The sequence below is a fragment of the Sorex araneus genome, chromosome 6 (assembly GCF_027595985.1).
Source record: "Sorex araneus isolate mSorAra2 chromosome 6, mSorAra2.pri, whole genome shotgun sequence".
Lineage (NCBI taxonomy): Eukaryota > Metazoa > Chordata > Mammalia > Eulipotyphla > Soricidae > Sorex > Sorex araneus.
In genome coordinates, this window is record NC_073307.1 from 60,174,949 (window position 1) to 60,192,477 (window position 17,529).

Consider the following 17,529-nt stretch of genomic DNA (forward strand, 5'->3'; position numbering starts at 1 on the left):
TCTGCTTTTGTGAGATCAGGCTGCTTTTGTGTCACTCGAATTCATGGGACTGGGTGCACCTCTTGCCTTCCAGTTGCGGTACATGGACAGCAGAGAGGATGAGCAGATCCGAGGCATCACTATGAAAGCCAGCGCCATCTCCCTGCATTATGCAGCAGGTCAGTCAGTGTGAGTTCCAAAGAAAGTGCATGGGTACACGGGACTTGAGCATTTTGTGGTTCCTCTGGCTGGCCCATGGCGATGGATGGACGAAGGACCAGGGGAACAGAGAAACAGGGCCTGAGCCCCAGGCTGATCGGTTTATTTCTCTCTCCTCCCCAGTATAGTCTGATCTCTCCCCTTACAGCACAGTCTTAGTCATAGTTTTAGTTGTAGTCCCAGTCATCAGAGTTCCGTCATCCTAGTCTCCTCGTAGACCTCAAAGTCCTCTACTTGTTCTTATCTCCATCATAGTCCCCACTCTTATAACATAGTTATATAGAAATTGTGAAGGGTGGGGGTACACATAGGTGGGCTTGAACATTGTCATGACAACAATAACAGAAGTAAAGCCACTCCTTCAGGAAGATCTAGATTAACTCAAGGACAAAATCTCATCTGAGGGTTCAGCACTCTACATTAGTAGGAGGTCTGCTCAAGAGCTGGATTCCATCTAGGGTGTATTGCTTTCTTCTTTCCTTGGCTAGTAATCCATTTAAACAATCATACTGAATTTCTTATATTTCTAGTCATTTTATATAAACATAGTAAGAGATATATTAAGCTTAAAGGTTGGCTCTTTCTGGGGACATCTCGCTATATATCCCAGACCACAGTCCTCAGGCCAGGTTAGTCTTTCCTAACCCCAACAGGGTTCTTATTTAGTTACTCCTTTTTGGGTCATGACAGTTTGTTCCATGACCATGCTCTTAACTTTATTATACTTATGATGCTTAGCTTGTCCCCTTTCGATGCCAGGGTAGCTTACAGCTTGCCCTAGGTCCATCCAGTCCCTTCATCGGACCCTGCTTTTGGAGTGCTAGTAAGGGCAACTGAGGCTTAAGTCAAGTAACTATGGATGGATGTCCAGAAGTAAATATTATTTGGAGTCAATTAACTTTCATGTTACAAAAGCATAGCACCAACTGTTTTCCTGTGTCTATACAAAAAGGACATTGCTAAACCATGCAAATGACATACAGGAAAGAGAAAAGCAATACAAGGATTATCAGTGCTTGGTGGGATTGAGTGTGCCTCAAGGGCAGTGTCATGGGAGTAACTCGATAAACCTTAAGCTCCCTGAGGGAGGAGTAAGGACAACCCAAGTTATCCAACAAGTCAGTGTGACTCCTCAACCCCCCCCACGCATCCCCCCTCAGTGCAGCGACACACCAATCACCCCTCCTTTCCCTGAGTTCATTATACACCCCAGTTTCTCTTCTTTGTTTCCTGCAGTGCAAATTCCCAAGTCAGTGGTGACTGTGCACTGAATTTCGTAGTTCTTTAGCTTATGCAGGCATTTCTCTGAGGTGTTCTCGTGCAAGAAAAGTGGCATGTCACTGCACCATTGAGACCATATCTTAAACTTGCTTTCCAGGCAGTGAGGAATACCTAATTAACCTGATAGACTCCCCAGGACATGTGGATTTCTCCTCAGAAGTATCCACTGCCGTGCGAATTTGCGATGGATGCATCATCGTGGTAGATGCTGTGGAAGGAGTCTGTCCACAGGTAGTAGACAGAAAGGAAACTGTCCGTCTGATGGGTTGGTGGGTGGGGGAAAGGAGGAACCAGCTATTGAAATCAACTGACTGTGCCACCTCAGGCATTGCACTGGAATCAGAAAGTTGTTTTTACACTTCACATCCAGTATGATCATGAAAGTGTCCCAGAAGATGGGAGAGGGAGAGGCGCTTCTGGGAGAATGTTCTGGTTTTGACCTGTTGGTGGTGATGATGGTGTGAAAGGATAGAGAGAAGGAACTGCCCTTTGGAAACAGATTAAGGCAGTTTCTTATATGTAGTTCTGTGTCCTATGAGTGCCTAGTGAACTCCTATGTCTGATGTATAGAGATAAGCCTGATTATGGAAATGAGTTCATTATTAATCCAAAATTCTGTGACACTGTTTAAAATTATGTCTTTATTTTCCCTTTTGTTTTAACCAGACACAGGCAGTTCTGCGACAAGCCTGGCTTGAAAACATCCGTCCGGTCTTAGTGATTAATAAGATAGATCGCTTGATAGTAGAACTGAAGTTCACCCCACAGGAGGCCTATTCTCACCTCAAGAATATTTTAGGACAGGTACTTTAAAGTCTCTTTGGTATTTCCCAAATAAGCCCAGAGAACAGTGGTGTGGCAGTTCCTGGGTAGAGTAGAGTAAGACGTTACTATAGAAAGTTCTCTTAGCCTTTTCCACATGAGATTCTGGCATGTGGAAGTTTTCCTGCTGCTATGGAAATGGGCAGGGCAGGAGCCTTCGAGCAGCCTGGACGACAAGCTGCAACAGTCGGTCTGATGATCTCTGGCTAGTATTTTGTTTGTTTGTTTTTTGGCATTTCAGGTCACAACTGGTGGTGCTCAGGGTTACTCCTGGTGGTGCTTGGGGGGTGATATGGGCTACTGGGGATCAAACCCAGGTCAGATGCTTGCAAGGCAAACACCTTACCTGCTATACTACTGCTCTGGCCCTAGTCGAGTGTTTTGTTAAGTAATTCCAAAGTGAAGTAATGTGGGGGACTATATCTGCAGATGAAATTGTATCTAAGTATGCATTTGTTTATTCAGCAAACACTTGTATAGATATATGTCAAACCAGTGAATGCTAGGTGTGCATTGTGAATATAGAGATAAAAGGTTAGAATTTGCAGAGTACATTGTGTAGTTGGAGACCAGCAATTACAGAAATAGTTGGAGAACAATAAGAAGTTCTGAGCATGATTGGAGAGTAAAGGGTGCACCAACTTGAAATTATTTTCCAAAGGGAGGAAATGATAATGATAGAACAGTGACAAGCGGCCTTGGTGGCCTCGTACCCTGCCCAGATAGGCTGGGAGGTGATGTTGTCATACACCTGCCATGCCACACAGAGAAGACCAGCAGTATTTGTCCATGGGAATGAGCTTATTGCTAATAGTGTGAGGCATTGACAGGCCTTCTGAATAGTTGGTTTTGTTTCTCCTTGAGGTGAAAATTTAGATCATTTATTGGGAGTAGAAAGAGTTGAGGGTAGAGGTTGAGAAATACATTTGAAGAGAGGCAAATGTTTGAAACAACTGATGGGAGAAATGGACCCAGGTTGAGTGAGTTTTCAGACTCAGATTGTAGTGCAGGTGGAAGTCACGAGTACCTGGTGACACCAGGCCTGGTTTGAGAAACAAGTTGAAGATGTGATGCGTTTGTGTTTGCATAAACTAACGAAAGCCACAGGAGCTCTGTGTGAAAGGCCTCACAGTTCTGTTGAAGGTTGGGAGATGGGGGCGGGGGAGAGCGGAATGGCTTCTGACACGGAATTCAGTCATCTAGAATAGACGTCACCTCCACAGCTGGCGGCCTTAATCAGGGTGAGGCATGTCCCCCAACATAACCAAGCGAAGCTTCAGAAGGACTGACTCTGCCATTTCACGTCTCTCCTAGATAAATGCACTCACAGGAACTCTTTTTACTTCTAAAGTCCTAGAAGAAAGAGCAGAGAGAGAGACTGAGTCCCAGGTGAATGCACACTCGGAGCAAGGAGAGCAGGTGTACGACTGGAGCAGCGGCTTGGAGGACACGGATGACTCACACCTCTACTTTTCTCCCGATCAGGGCAATGTGGTATTTGCCAGCGCCATAGATGGATGGGGCTTTGGGTAAGCCCACTGGAAGCCAGTTGATGGGGTATATGGATGCATTTTTTTTGTTGTTCCTGGTTTTTGTTTGGTGGAATCAAGAATCACTCCTGGCAGGCTTGGAAGACCATATGGGGTGCTGGGGATTGAACTGGGAGTTGCTGTGTACAAGGTAAACACCTTACTTGCTGAACCATTGCTCCAGCTCCTTTACTGAGCTTTTTCTTTTCTTTTCTTTTCTTTTTTTTTTTTTTTTTTTTTTTTGCTTTTTGGGTCACACCCGACGATGCTCAGGGGTTACTGCTGGCTCTGCACTCAGAAATCACCCCTGGCGGTGCTCGGGGGACCATATGGGATGCTGGGAATCGAACCCGGGTCGGCCACGTGCAAGGCAAACGCCCTACCCGCTGTGCTGTCGCTCCAGCCCCAGAGCTTTTTATTTTCAAATCATCATAGAGTCTTGTGTGAGAGAGGAAAAGTTATCTTGTACCCTTTACTAGTCAGTATTTCCCCAGTGGTGACTTGTGGTAAAACTAGCTCATTGTCACAGCAGGGTGTCAGCATTGCCCTGCCTGTCCCTCCTGCATGGCCACTTTCCTTTCCTTAGTAGTCACTGCTGAATGCTTGCTTCTCTTTCAGAATCGAGCATTTTGCAGAAATCTACAGTAAAAAAATTGGCATCAAAAAGGAAGTTCTCTTGAAAACCTTGTGGGGAGATTATTATATAAATATGAAGGCCAAGAAGATCATGAAGGCGGATCAGGTAACGGGCTTATGTCCATTCCATTGTGACCACACCCTCACTTTGTGAAAACCACATTTAGGGTTTAAGTTGGTTTTGGTTCACGTGGGCCACTTCAGGAGGGACTTTGACTGTGCATTTTTCATCAGAACTCATGAGTAATGCCTAGAATTGCTTTAAAAAGTTTGGCTTTAAGTTATAGTGAACTGCCTTTATTTTTATCCCGTAAGAGAAGTAGAAAGCTTAAATCCATTGCTTCCATTATTATTTATTTGATTACCATAGACATCAATACACATTGGTTTTGGGGCCACATCTGGCACTGCTCAAGGCTTAACTCCTGGCTCTGTGCTCGGGGATCACTACTGGCAGGGCTTGAGGGAACAGCTGATTGTCGGCCTCCTGCAGAGTCTGCCCCCTCCCCGCCCAGCTTTAGGTCATCATTCTGCACAAACTGGGCATATGGTTTCCTTCTGTGTTTTCAGTGTTTTGATGCTTTGAGTAAAGTTCTAGCAGGCATGTTTGTACATTAATTTTTATGTCTCAGGGAGTTTAAATGAATTTAAATAATATTCAGAGCAATCGCTTGAATTCCTGTTATTTATTGGCAGTTGGGGTTTCAGCTTATACTCCATTGTCAGAGCAAGAGATGGAGTGTCATCCTGGGGCACTTCCCTTACTCTTGGCCCTGGCATAGTTTGGTAAGAGAAATGGGACCATAAAAGTATGTCCTTTTCTTTGAAATTGGACTTTACTCATGTTTACAGTGGTTCTCCAGAAGGAAGGCTTTGGACCAGGACCTGTACATTCAGTGGGTGGCCTGAGAGGGTGGCGGTGGGGTGATGGTGAGGATACCCCCATGGTGTCTGTCAGTGCCATCTGTGGTCCCCACAGGAGCAGCACCATGGGTTCTCCTGACAGCAGGTTAGTGGCTGCTGAGCACTTTCTTCAAAGCATCCATGCTTCTACAACTTGACTAGCTAATAAAGAGTTTTGAGTGGAAATGAGACAGTAATGTTAAAATAACATGAGTGAATGAATTAGGTCCGTATTAAGGATTCAGAAACTTAGGCACGTGTATTCTTTTTTTGCAGGCAAAAGGAAAGAAACCTTTGTTTGTGCAGTTGATCCTGGAAAATATATGGAGTTTGTATGAGGCTGTCTTAAAAAAGTAAGACTATTGGGCAGTCGCTCGTCTCTGGATGTCAGTGTGCCTCCTCCTGTAGGCTGAGAAGCCCATTTAAATACAGATAAGCAAAGATGAGACACTGCAGTGAGCTGAATGCAGGGCCCGAGACCATCGGAGGAGCACGTCGCCCCAGTGCCAGGAGGAGGAGGAGGGCAGAGCTGCACTGGGGCACGCTGAGGGAAGGGCAGAGACCATCAGTGGGCTTTTCCAGTTAGAGAAATTGTGAGAGAGGTTAGGGTAGGTACTGCTTGCCTTGCATTTGGTCATCCCTGGTTTGATTCTCAGCACAGCAATGTGGTATCCTGGCATAGTCATGATCCCTAAGCACAGAGTCAGGAGTAAGCCCTGAGCACAAGCATGTGTGGCCCAAAAACTAAAAAAGAATTGTGGAGCTGGAGAAGTAATACAATGAGCACCTCGCATGTGGCTGATCCCCAGTAGCCTATGTGGTCCCCCTGAGCACTGCCAAGAGTAACCCCTGAGCATCGCATGTCTCCCAGGTGTGCTCCACCACCACCCCACTCTCCTCCCTTCTCCCCGAAAAGTAAGAAAGAACTGTGGTAGGAAGCACACTGGATCCTGGGAGTTTTCCTGAGGGTTACAGGAGGGAACTGCCTGATTGAAGTAGAAGAGATAGTTTGTGTCCATGACTTTACTACCTTGAGTGATGACTTTTAAATGCATTTGTAACCCCCACCCTTTGCTGTTTTACAGTGTATAAGGGATAGAAGGGATAGTGCCTCGGGGAAAACAAGGAAAGGGGCAGTTGGATTTGTTTGGGGTTTTTTTGCTTTGTTTGTTTGTTTCGGGTATTTGGTTTTTGGGGCCACACTCTGCAGTGCTCAGGGCTTACTTCTGGCTCTGCACTCAGGGATCACTCCTGGTAGGACTTGGGGACCATATGGGGTGCAGGACAGGAAGAAGCAGCATCAGTTTGAAGGTGTAGAGTAGAAACTGGACTATCCTTGAGTGTGGAAAAGCCCCAGTCAATCAGATTTAGATTTTCTACAGAAAAAGTCTTACGTTAGGAATAAATGTATTAAATTATGTTGACTTCCTTCTTCCTGGTTCACAGCTCTGTGACTTTCGACCTTGTTTACTTACAGAGACAAAGAGAAGATAGATAAAATCGTAACTTCCTTAGGATTGAAAATGGGCGCTCGGGAGGCACGCCATTCAGACCCTCGAGTACAGATCAATGCCATTTGCAGCCAGTGGCTCCCTGTCTCCCAGGCTGTGCTGGGTATCCTTTCAAACAAGCTTCTAGGGGTTCAGAGCTTTCACCAAACAAGATAGATAGGTGTTATCAATCACTAGGAACCCTCCAGAAAGAACACATTGTAAACCAAAGTGAGTCTTCCAGGATCACTTAGCGTTCTCCGAAGAAACCAGTTTTATTCCTTACAAATGACGTTACTAACACATACTAAAACTGTTTTGTTTTTTATCCTATGAATAGTAACCAGAATGACTATTTTCTTTAAGGGCCTTTTCAGTTTTTCTTTAATAGTCTGTGAAAATAGAAATAGTACAGGTGTTTGTCTTGTGCCATTTGTTCTTTAAATTGTTGCTATTTCCTGTTTCTTGAGGGCTTTGCAAAGGGTCTGAGTTTGAGTGGTTTTGTGGGTGAATTCAAACTGGCTTCTTTCGGGTGATCTCTCTGTGCCGGGCAGACCCTTGGGAGCTGCTGAGATGGGGTGACCCAGTAGAGCTGTAGTGGACACATGCCCTATCAGTGATGTAGGGTCTGTCCTTGGGGACCTTGTATCATAGCTAGTGACTTTTACTGTCTTTATAACAGATAACGTGGGCAGAAACTCGGAGCAGTTTTGAGGTTCATAGGTAGCAGAGTGACTAAACTCTGTTGTCCTTATCCAGTCAGGACCTGCAGGAGGGTCTTCTGGGCTTTGAATCAATATCTTGACTTTTTTTTGTTTTCTTTTTGGGGTCACACCTGGTGATGCACAGGGGTTACTCCTGGTTCATACACTCAGGAATTACTCCTGGTGGTGCTCGGGGGACCATATGGGATGCTGGGAATTGAACCCAGGTCGGCTGCATGCAAGGCAAACGCCGTACCCGCTGTGCTATCGCTCCAGCCCCTTATTCTGAATTTTTGATGTGAGATAAGTAGCAGGTTTCCCTGATGGTTCAGCATTTCCTGCCTAGACAGACATGATATCCTTAGCAGTAGTGCCTTGGTGGAGAGTGTCCCATGCTCTGAATCCTTAACAGCACTCTTCAGCGATGGTGTGCCAGAAGCTCCCCAGTCCCCTTGAGATCACAGCCGAGCGAGTGGAGAAACTGATGTGCACAGGCTCCCAAACCTTCGACTCGCTGCCCCCGGAAACCCAGGCGCTGAGAGCAGGTGAGCACAGACACCAGCGCACTGAGTGGCATTTCTCACATGCCTTTGGCCCCTTGTTTCTTTTTCGTTTGTCCTGTTTTGGGCTACTTCAGCGAAGCCAGAACTTCCTCGTACAGAACCTGTGCTCGGCTGGTGCAGCTCTCTCCAGCCCTATCCACACTTGCTGCAGTGCTTGCCCTCCTGCTGCCCTGGTCTCATTTCACCGCTGTGTCCCATGGAACCTTGGACAGGGCTTCCTCATAATGGGAGCATCCCGCTTCTCGCCCCAGGCTCGGAGGACTTCCTCAATTTATCATATCATCCTTGCTCCCCTTTCTGTTGAACTTAGAATTTTCCCTCAACTCCACCCTATCACTCTGCTAGGCCCTTTGTGAATTAATCCCATGCACAGTTGGGGGCACCCTACCCAGGAGGTCACTCCCTCCTGGACACTCCAGCCCTTCCACTTCCTGCTTTTCTCCTTGACTGCTTAGTCACCATCTCTTCTTGTCTGACTTTTATTGGTGGATTCTTTATGTACAGATTATTTTGATGTGGGTAAATTTGAGGCGGGGTGATGGGGGGTGTGGGTAACCTCCTGCACTTATTTAGATCTCCTTTGTAAGTTAAGAAAAACGTCGGGAAGTTATGAAGTTGCGCAAAGATTTACAAATTTGGAAAAACTGGCATCCTGAGAGTGCTCAGTCTTAGAATTCATTGTTTTCTATTGCTGTCAAACATTTGTCAGCTTTCTTTGTAAGTGAAGTAAAATAGTTTTGTTTAAAGCTTTTTATTTAGAGAAACATGAGGGGAAAGGCAGAGAGACATCTATGTTCAAGAGAGAACAGGGCCTTTTCCAGAGGGGGGAAGGCCCATTTTATTTTCTGACTTGTGTTGTAAGGCCTTGGGAAAGCTGCTTCTTTAATGCTGTCTGTCTCTCTGTCACTTGTTAAAGTGGTCTTGCTGGCTCGAGGGCTGTAGTGACATTCATCTTCACCCTCTTTCTTCTTCCTCCAACTGGAGGGACTGTCTGGCAGAACTGACAGTGGGACTGATGGCAGAAGCTTCCATGTCTTCTTGCAGGACTGATGGCAGAGGCTTGCTTCCCTTCTTTCTCCAGTTCTAGGGCACTCTTTGACTTTCTTCCCTTGTCCACTTTGCTTTGCTTTCCTCACTTCTGCCCATTCTGCTCACTCTAACTCTACTGTATCTTTTGTAGGAGCCTTCCACCTTTCTAAGGAGTTGTGAAAAACTCTTGCATCTGTATTTAGATGATGCCACATTAGCATCTGTCTGTTTCACTGACATATCTGGAGTATTAATAATGGGAAAAATGGTGTCTTTCTCCTTGTCTCTTTAGCTTTTCTGAAATGTGGAAGTGAAGATACTGATCCAGTTATTATCTTTGTGTCCAAAATGTTTGCAGTCGATGCTAAAGCGCTGCCTCAGAATAAGCCCAGGTAAGTGGAGGGAGTCAGGCAGAAGCAGGGAGATGTGGGGTGTTTGGGGAGGAGAGCACCCAGCAGTGCTCGGTCCGCTTTCCCTGGAATTCCCTGTGAACAAGTCTGGCAGTAACATGGAAATACACAGCGTCTGCAGGAGACAGTGGTGGGTGTTAGCTCTGCGACTGCGCAGAGGTCTGGGCAGAATAGGCTTAGCCATAGGTGACTTCAGTGAATATCGGGCACTTCCTGGGTGAATGCCTGTCCACTTCAGGGCATGTTTAGGAGCACGGGGATATTTCTGCCAGTCTGAGAGTGGTAGTGGGAAGGGGTATGGTGAGAGATGGACCTGTTCTTCATCTTCTGGGGTTCTCTTCGCTATCCCCTGCTTCCCCTCACATTTAGCTCCTGGCCCTCTCTGGACATCCCCACAGTAACCTCTGACTGGTACCAGCTGTCTCAGGCTCTGCCAGTCCTTTGCCTGCCCTTCTACCATCAGCATGATCTTTGTTCGGGACAGCTGGGATGGTGTTCATCTCTCTCTTGTTTTATAACCCTTGATTCTTGTAGCCTTGAGTTGTTTGTTCCTAGATTAAAATGTTTATAGTGATGATTTCTGTGGTACTTCCTCCCAAGTCCCCCCTCCCAACAAGTATTAATTTGATACCACACTTCTTGTAATATGCATGTGTGTAGATTTCACGTTTGTGTCAGGTGGCACAGCTTTTCTTTTGATAATAATGACAGTTATAACACCTTGACACGAGTATGTACCACTGGTAGCTCACACTTGAATGCGGCTTAACACAAATTGCCATACTGGTGTCAACATATTAAAAGCACCCATTTAAATAAATACTGAATATATAATAGGCAGCTGTAACAGAAACAAAGATATGTGAAAAAGTGAAGTTTGGGGATCATTGAACTGTTCAGTACACTTGGACTACTTTAGTGGTCCCAGAGATCCAGCCCAGCCTGACCACAGGCTGTTTCTAAGTTTCGTGGTTTTTTTGAACTTCTTGTACCCTGCACTGTTCCTTAACTAACAGGGACGCACTCTCCATCTTTGGAAGATTCCGTTTCTTCCAGAAACAGTCTTATCCTTCAAGAGAAAAGCCATATTTTATTCAGTACTTTCCTCATTATTATTAATTACTTACTCATTTTTATTCTGAGGATATTCCAGAAGAAATGGTTGAATGAATGACTGGGAAGGTGAGTAGCTGAGTGGGCAGGTGAATGAGTGTCTGTGTAAGCAGCTCTAAGCTACGCCCAGTTGGCATTTTGGTGCTACATAGCCCTTTGGCACCCAAAGGGCATAGTCCAGAAATATAGTTGAATCCAAGAAGTAGTGCAGAGTTGAAAACCTGATCTTGGATTTTCAACACAGCATGTATTTATGTCATTTTAAGTTTCTTTTTGAATCCATCTTTCATTTCTTTGGTGATGATTAATGCTCTTATGCTTCTACTGTCAATTTCAGGTTCTGTGACCATTCTTCTTCGACATCATGTCCTTTCATGATTTTAATCTATTTCTGGTGATGCTGCTCTGTTCTGTTAAGATTGTTGTACTGAACTTAGTTCCCATGGCCATTGTGCATTATTACGGTGTTCTCAGTTACTGCTTGGGAAGATCATCATTACCTGCTGTTTTACATCTGTTTCTTGATGGTTGTATGGTTTTTGTTTTATCAATCAACCAAATTGATTCATGTCAATTTTTTTTAATATGGGGAAATGCATAAAGATAGAGAGTATCTTGCCCGCACGGCAGAGACTGGCAGGCTACCCATGGCGTATTCAATATGCCAAAAACAATAACAAGTCTCACAATGGAGACGTTACTGGTGCCCACTCGAACAAATCAATGATCAACGGGATGACAGTGATACAGTGAATAATGGAGAAATACTCTCTTGGTGGTTGGTTCACTTGCATTTCCCCTCTGTGGCACTGAATATGCCAGGCTAGGAATAGCACAGTGTTCTTTTCTCTCCATATAAATTAGAACATGGTAAGTGGGCTACATGCCAAGGAGAAGAACAGAGGAGGGAGGATGGGTGCTCACCAAGCTAAAGCTTTGTAGGTGTTGCCCCTTAGAGCAGCACCTCCAACCTTCTCTCCCCTCTGACCCATACCTGTATTGCATCTGTCTACAGAGTAGCAGGAGACCCCTGATTATTCATCCATCCATAGCTGTGGGGTTTCGCACATCGTGCTGTTCTCTGCAAGATGGGCTCCTGTCAGTCTCTCAGGCAGAAGTACAGCAGATCCCGCCTTCTGAGGGCTCACAGGCTTGATGAGTGCCGCTCTGGAGAAGCCCTCCTGGAAGGGACTTGGGCACCATTGCCTCTGCAGCTCCTTGCATACCTGCCCTGTGAAGTGCCAAGTGCTAACACCACTGTGATGTTTCATAGGCCCCTCACTCAAGAAGAAATGGCAGAGCGGCGAGAACGTGCCAGGAGGCGGCACGCAGAAAAGCTAGCAGCTGCACAGGGGAAGGCCACCTCGGAGGTCACTCAGGATGGGAACAGCCCTGAAGATGGTCCCCGGGGAGCAGAGCCAGAAGGTAGAAGGAACTTCTCTGGAGAGAATGTGGCTGACTCGGTACTCCTCTGGCTTCCGAGCCTTGAGCTTCTGTCATAGCTTTTGGTAGCTTTTGTCAGTGTGCCAGTGTTCTCCTTTTTATTTATTTTTATTTTTTTGGTGGTGCTACCAGAGATCAAGCCCAGGTCTCCCGCATGCCAGGCATATCCTTTCCCTCTGCATCACAGTCCTGGCCCTGTATTCTTTCCTTCCTGGTGTTTCTTTCTCGAACCTGGGACAAACATGTGCTTCAGTATCCTCCCCTTTGTTTCTAGAGGCTCTGGGTTAGAGAAAATGTTCTGGCACTCATCCTCCTCTTGTTTCTGGCAGGTAATGAGCCGCAGGTGGAGAGTCTTCCCCTCAAAGCTGTGGTCCAAGAAGGAGACAGCCCAGAGTTTTTCATTGCCTTTGCTCGAGTCTTCAGTGGTGTGGCTCGAAAAGGGAAGAAAATTTTTGTCTTGGGACCTAAGTACAGTCCTGTTGAGTTTTTGCGGAGGGTAAGACCTGGGACTCGAATGTTAGGGTTCCCCGTCTTTCCAGGTTGGGGCTGGTGGTTCTCTCATCGGCAGGTCTGTCTTGCTCTAGAAAGCACGCGTGGACTCGTCCGGGTTCCTTTTCCCTTAAGCAGTGGAAACCAGTTTCAGGAGTGTTTAGGAAACTAAGCCTAAAGTACGTGAACCAAGTTTTTAGGACCTAACTTTCCCTCGGGGAAAGAGCTGGTGAGAGTAGATGTCATTCTGGATCCAGGGCAGATCTTCAGGAAATGGGGAGATCCCAACGTAGGTGGGTCTCTTCAGGGTCTCGGGCGGTGAGAGAGAGGACAGCTGGAAAATGGACCAGGGGTGTCTTAGCAATCCAGCAGCTGGGAACTAAACCATGCTTGAGCCAAAGAAACCCTCCACAGTACAGACTCAGAAATCCTGGGACATAGTCAAGGGGTACGTGGAGTGAATAAAGAAGTACGTACTAAGGCATGGGATGATGAAGAGGCCTACTGTGCAAGGAAACTGGATATCGGCGGGCAGGACCCGGCTGGAAACCTGTGGCAGAGAGCGTGTGCTCTTCTTCAAGAAGCTCAGGGGAGGGGGCTGGAGCAATAGCACAGCCGGTAGGGCATTTGCCTTGCACGCGGCCGACCCAGGTTCGATTCCCAGCATCCCATATGGTCCCCTGAGCACTGCCAGGAGTGATTCCTGAGTGCAGAGCCAGGAGTAACCCCTGAGCATCGCCGGGTGTGACCCAAAAAAAAAGAAGAAGAAGCTCGGGAGCAGCTGCCCTTCTGGAGTGAAGGGTGGGGGGGCGGAAAAGGACATCTGGAAATCTCTGCTTTCACCCTTGATTGCTATACTTTCTATACCTCAGTATGGGAGTCTGCATGGCAGTTGAGCTGTCTTTGGGGCATGTTGTCATTTAGTATGAGGTGGCCCAGCAGCCACCGCAGGAGCATGCAGCCTCGGGGAGAGACCAGGAGAGCTGTCAGCCAGGGGTGAAGACCCATTTGGGATTAGCTTCATGTCTCTGTTTAGACATCATCGGTGACTTGTCATTGGTTGGTAAAGGTCAAGTGTCAGTTCACTGTTTTCTCTAAAGTTTCCTGAGTGAACTGCTGATCTGGGCATCATGCTTTCCGTGAGCACAGCAGTCTCTCTCCTCTGTGTAGCAGAACTTTGCTCATGGGCAAGCGGGTGAACTTGAGCACTTATGGCTCAGGATTGTAAGATGAATTGACAGCCCAAATTACTCCCAATTTCAGTGGTCAAGCACCAGAAAATCTAAGCCAAACCTTTAAGATTAAAAAAAAGAAAGAAATTTCTCAGACATTGTTTAGAGGTATACAAACCAGTTTCTAAGTGGAAATTTGTGTCTACCCTTGTATTATTTTTCTGTGGCCGAGTCTTACAGATTGTCACCAAATTGTCAATTAAAGCAGTCAGTACACTATCATGTCACAGTATAGGTGTCTACCAGGGCTTAGTCGGAGCTTAGCTTTGTATTACATTGTAGCTTAGCTTTGCCTTACAAAGCTGTTCTGGATGACCTGACAGTGCTTACTAGCTACTCCCAGCTCTCTGCGTGGTGGTCACTGGTGACCACCAGGCACCACTGGTCACTCCCAGTGGTGCTCAAAGAACCTTCAGAACTGTCTGTGTTAATTGCTGTCTTCACCTCAGGTCTTTGAGTTCCATTTCTGCCTCTTCTTTGTGAGTGTTTTGTTCATTTCTAACCCCTCTTGTCTAAAGTTTATGTTCATTTTTTTTGTCAGGTTCCATAAAAAAATTGTTGGCTGTTTTTGTTGCTTAGTAGTCCCTTATACGTGACAGTGTGCGCCCTCTGGATAAATAATAGCAGCTCTGAACTGCTGTTTGATTGGGTTGGTTTTTTTGGGTTTTTTTTTTTGGGGGGGGTGTCACACCAGGCAATGCTCAGGGGTTACTCCTGGCTCATGCACTCAGGAATTACTGCTGGCAGTGCTCGGGGACCATATGGGATGCTGGGAATCGAACCCGGGTTGGCCACATGCATGGCAAATGCCCTACCGGCTGTGCTATTGCTCCAGCCTCTGTTTGATTGTTTTTAGGGCATTTTTATTTCCTGTGATCACTCCTAATTGCCCTGTGCCTAATCAGCATTGGCTTCAGCCCCGTTAAGTGCCTGAAAGGCCATTAGATACAATTAGAAGGACTTTAAATAAGAAGAGTAATGGTACATATGAAGAGTAAAGAGTAAAAAACAATGCTGAGTAATAAGAGTAATGGTGAGTGTGAAGAGTAGTGGTGTCATCCCCTGCTCATGCGTAGAGGGGATTAACATTATCAAAATGGCAATACTCTGGGGAATATTGTCTTCCATAGAGGCGGGGGGGGGGGGGGGGGAAGGGGGGGTATGCCCAGGATATTGGTGGTGGGGAATGTGCACTGGTGGAGGGATGGGTGTTTGATCATTGTGAAATTGTAACCCAAACATGAAAGCTTGTAACTATCTCACGGTGACTCAATAATTTTTTTTTATTAATTAGTGAGTCACCATGAGGGTATAGTAACAGATTTACACATTTTCATACTTGTGTTTCCCTCATACAGTGTTCGAGCACCCCTTCCTCTACCAGTGTCCAACCTCCACCATTAGTGAACCCAGTATTCCTCCCACCTCCCAATGCCTTCCCCCCTCCCCTCCTCTGTGGCAGGGCATTCCCTTTTCTCTCTCTCTCTCTCTCTCTCTCTCTCTCTCTCTCTCTCTCTCTCTCTCTCTCTCCTTTTGGGTGTTGTGGTCCGCAATACGGGTATTGAGTGGCCATCGTGTTCAATCTATAGTCTACTTTCAGCACACATCTCTCCCCCCTCCCCCCCCATGAGCGGGTCCTCCAACCAGAGCTTACTTTTTGTTCCCTTCTCTATCTGAACTGCCTTTTCCCCCAGCATGTGAGGCCAGCTTCCAAACCATGGAGCCAACCTCCTGGTACTTTCAATAATTTTTTTTAAAAAATTAAAAAAAAAATGGCAATACTCCCCAAAGCACTATACAGATTTAATGTGGTCCCTATCAGGATAACCCATGACATTTCTCAAAGAAATAGACAAAACACTTCTGAAATTCATATGGAACAATAAACCCCCACGAAAAAGCAATCCTTGGGAAAAAGAAGATGGGTGGCATCACCTTCCCCAACTTCAAACTGTATTACAAAGCAGTAGTAATTAAAACAGCATGGTATTGGGCTAGAAACAGACCCTCAGACAATGGAAGAGTTGAATATTCTGTCACAGACTGTCAAATATATGACCACTTAATCTTTGACAAAGGAGCAAGAAATGTGAAGTGGGACAAGAAAAGCCTCTTCAAGTGGTACTAAGTAAACTGGATAGCTCCCTGCACAAAAATGAACTCTGACCTCTCTCTAATGCCAGGCACAAAAGTCAGATCAAAGTAGATTAAAGACCTCAATATCAGACATGAATTCATAAGGTGCAAGGAGGGAAATGTAGGCAGAGCCCTCCATGACATTGAAGCTAAAAGCATCTTTAAGGATGAAACAGCACTGACCAAGCAAGAGGAAGCAAACATAAACAAATGGGACTACATCAAACTAAGAAGCTTCTGCACTTCAAAAAAAAACAGTGACTAAAATACAGAGCCCACAGAACAGGAAAGGATATTTACCCAATACCCATCTGATAAGGGATTAATATCCCGGATATACAAGATACTGGTAAATTTGTACAAGAAAAAAATCTCCAACCCCATCAAAAAATGGGGAGAAGGGGGCCGGAGCAATAGCACAGCGGGTAGGGCGTTTGCCTTGCACGCGGCCGACCCAGGTTCGATCCCCGGCATCCCATATGGTCCCCCAAGCACCGCCAGGAGTAATTCCTGAGTGCAGAACCAGGAGTAACCCCTGAGCATCGCTGGGTGTGACCCAAAAAGCAAAAAAAAAAAAAAAAATGGGGAGAAGAAATGAACAGAAGCTTCCTCAAAAAAGAAATACAAATACCAAGAAGCACATGAAGAAATGCTCCACATCGCTAATCATCAGGGAGATGCAAATCAAAACAACAGTGAGATATCATCTCACACCAGAGTGACTGGCACACATTCAAAAGAACTAAAACAACCAGTGCTGGCGTGGATGTGGGGAAAAAAGAGATGCTCTTTCACTGTTGGTGGGAATGCCGATTGATCCAGCCTTTCCGGAAAACAATATGAACATTCCTTCAGAAGCTAGAAATTGAGCTTCCAAATGACCCTGCAATACCACTTTTGGAAGTATATCCTGAGGGTGCAGAAAAGCACAATAGAAATGACGTCTGTACTTATATGTTCATTGCAGCACTGTTCACAATAGCCAAAATCTGGAAACAACCCAAGTGCCTGAGAACAGACAACTGGCTAAAGACACTACATCTACACGGTGGAATACTATGCTGCTGTCAGAAGAGATGAAGTCATGAAATTTGCTTATAAGTAGGTAGACATTGAGAATATCATGCTAAGTGGAATGAGTCAGAGAGGGACAGACATAGAAGGACTGCACTCATTTATGTAGTATAAAATAACATGAGACTGATATCCAAGGGCAGTAGACATAAAGGCCAGTTAGATTGCTCCATAGTTGAAAGCCTACCTCATGAGCAGGGGGAGAAGGCAGCTATTTGGAATAATAGAGAAATGACCACTAAGAAAATGATGGTTGGAGGGATCGGTCGGGATGGGAGATGTGTGCTGAAAGTAGATAAAGGACCAAACATAATAACCTCTCAGTATCTGTATTGCTAACCAAAATTCCCAAGAGTAGAGAGAAAGTATGGGGGAAGTTGCCTGCCATGGAGGCAGAGGGAGGATGGGAAAGGGGGGTATACTGAGGAGATTGGTGGTGGGAAATGTACATTGGTGGAGGGATGGGTGTTTGATCAT

The 17,529-nt window shown here is 45.8% G+C and overlaps 1 protein-coding gene across 1 annotated transcript in view; it reads left to right on the plus strand.

The window, feature by feature from the left end:
- EFL1 (elongation factor like GTPase 1) overlaps positions 1–17,529 on the plus strand; it is a 48,386-nt gene that overhangs the window by 3,906 nt on the left and 26,951 nt on the right. The window contains exons 4-14 of the mRNA XM_004617540.2: positions 74–158; positions 1,577–1,710; positions 2,146–2,283; positions 3,616–3,830; positions 4,449–4,572; positions 5,646–5,722; positions 6,847–6,983; positions 7,986–8,108; positions 9,448–9,547; positions 11,952–12,103; positions 12,451–12,617. Of these exons, the coding sequence (XP_004617597.1) occupies positions 74–158; positions 1,577–1,710; positions 2,146–2,283; positions 3,616–3,830; positions 4,449–4,572; positions 5,646–5,722; positions 6,847–6,983; positions 7,986–8,108; positions 9,448–9,547; positions 11,952–12,103; positions 12,451–12,617 (1,452 nt within the window). The remainder of the gene's footprint in view (positions 1–73; positions 159–1,576; positions 1,711–2,145; positions 2,284–3,615; positions 3,831–4,448; positions 4,573–5,645; positions 5,723–6,846; positions 6,984–7,985; positions 8,109–9,447; positions 9,548–11,951; positions 12,104–12,450; positions 12,618–17,529) is intronic.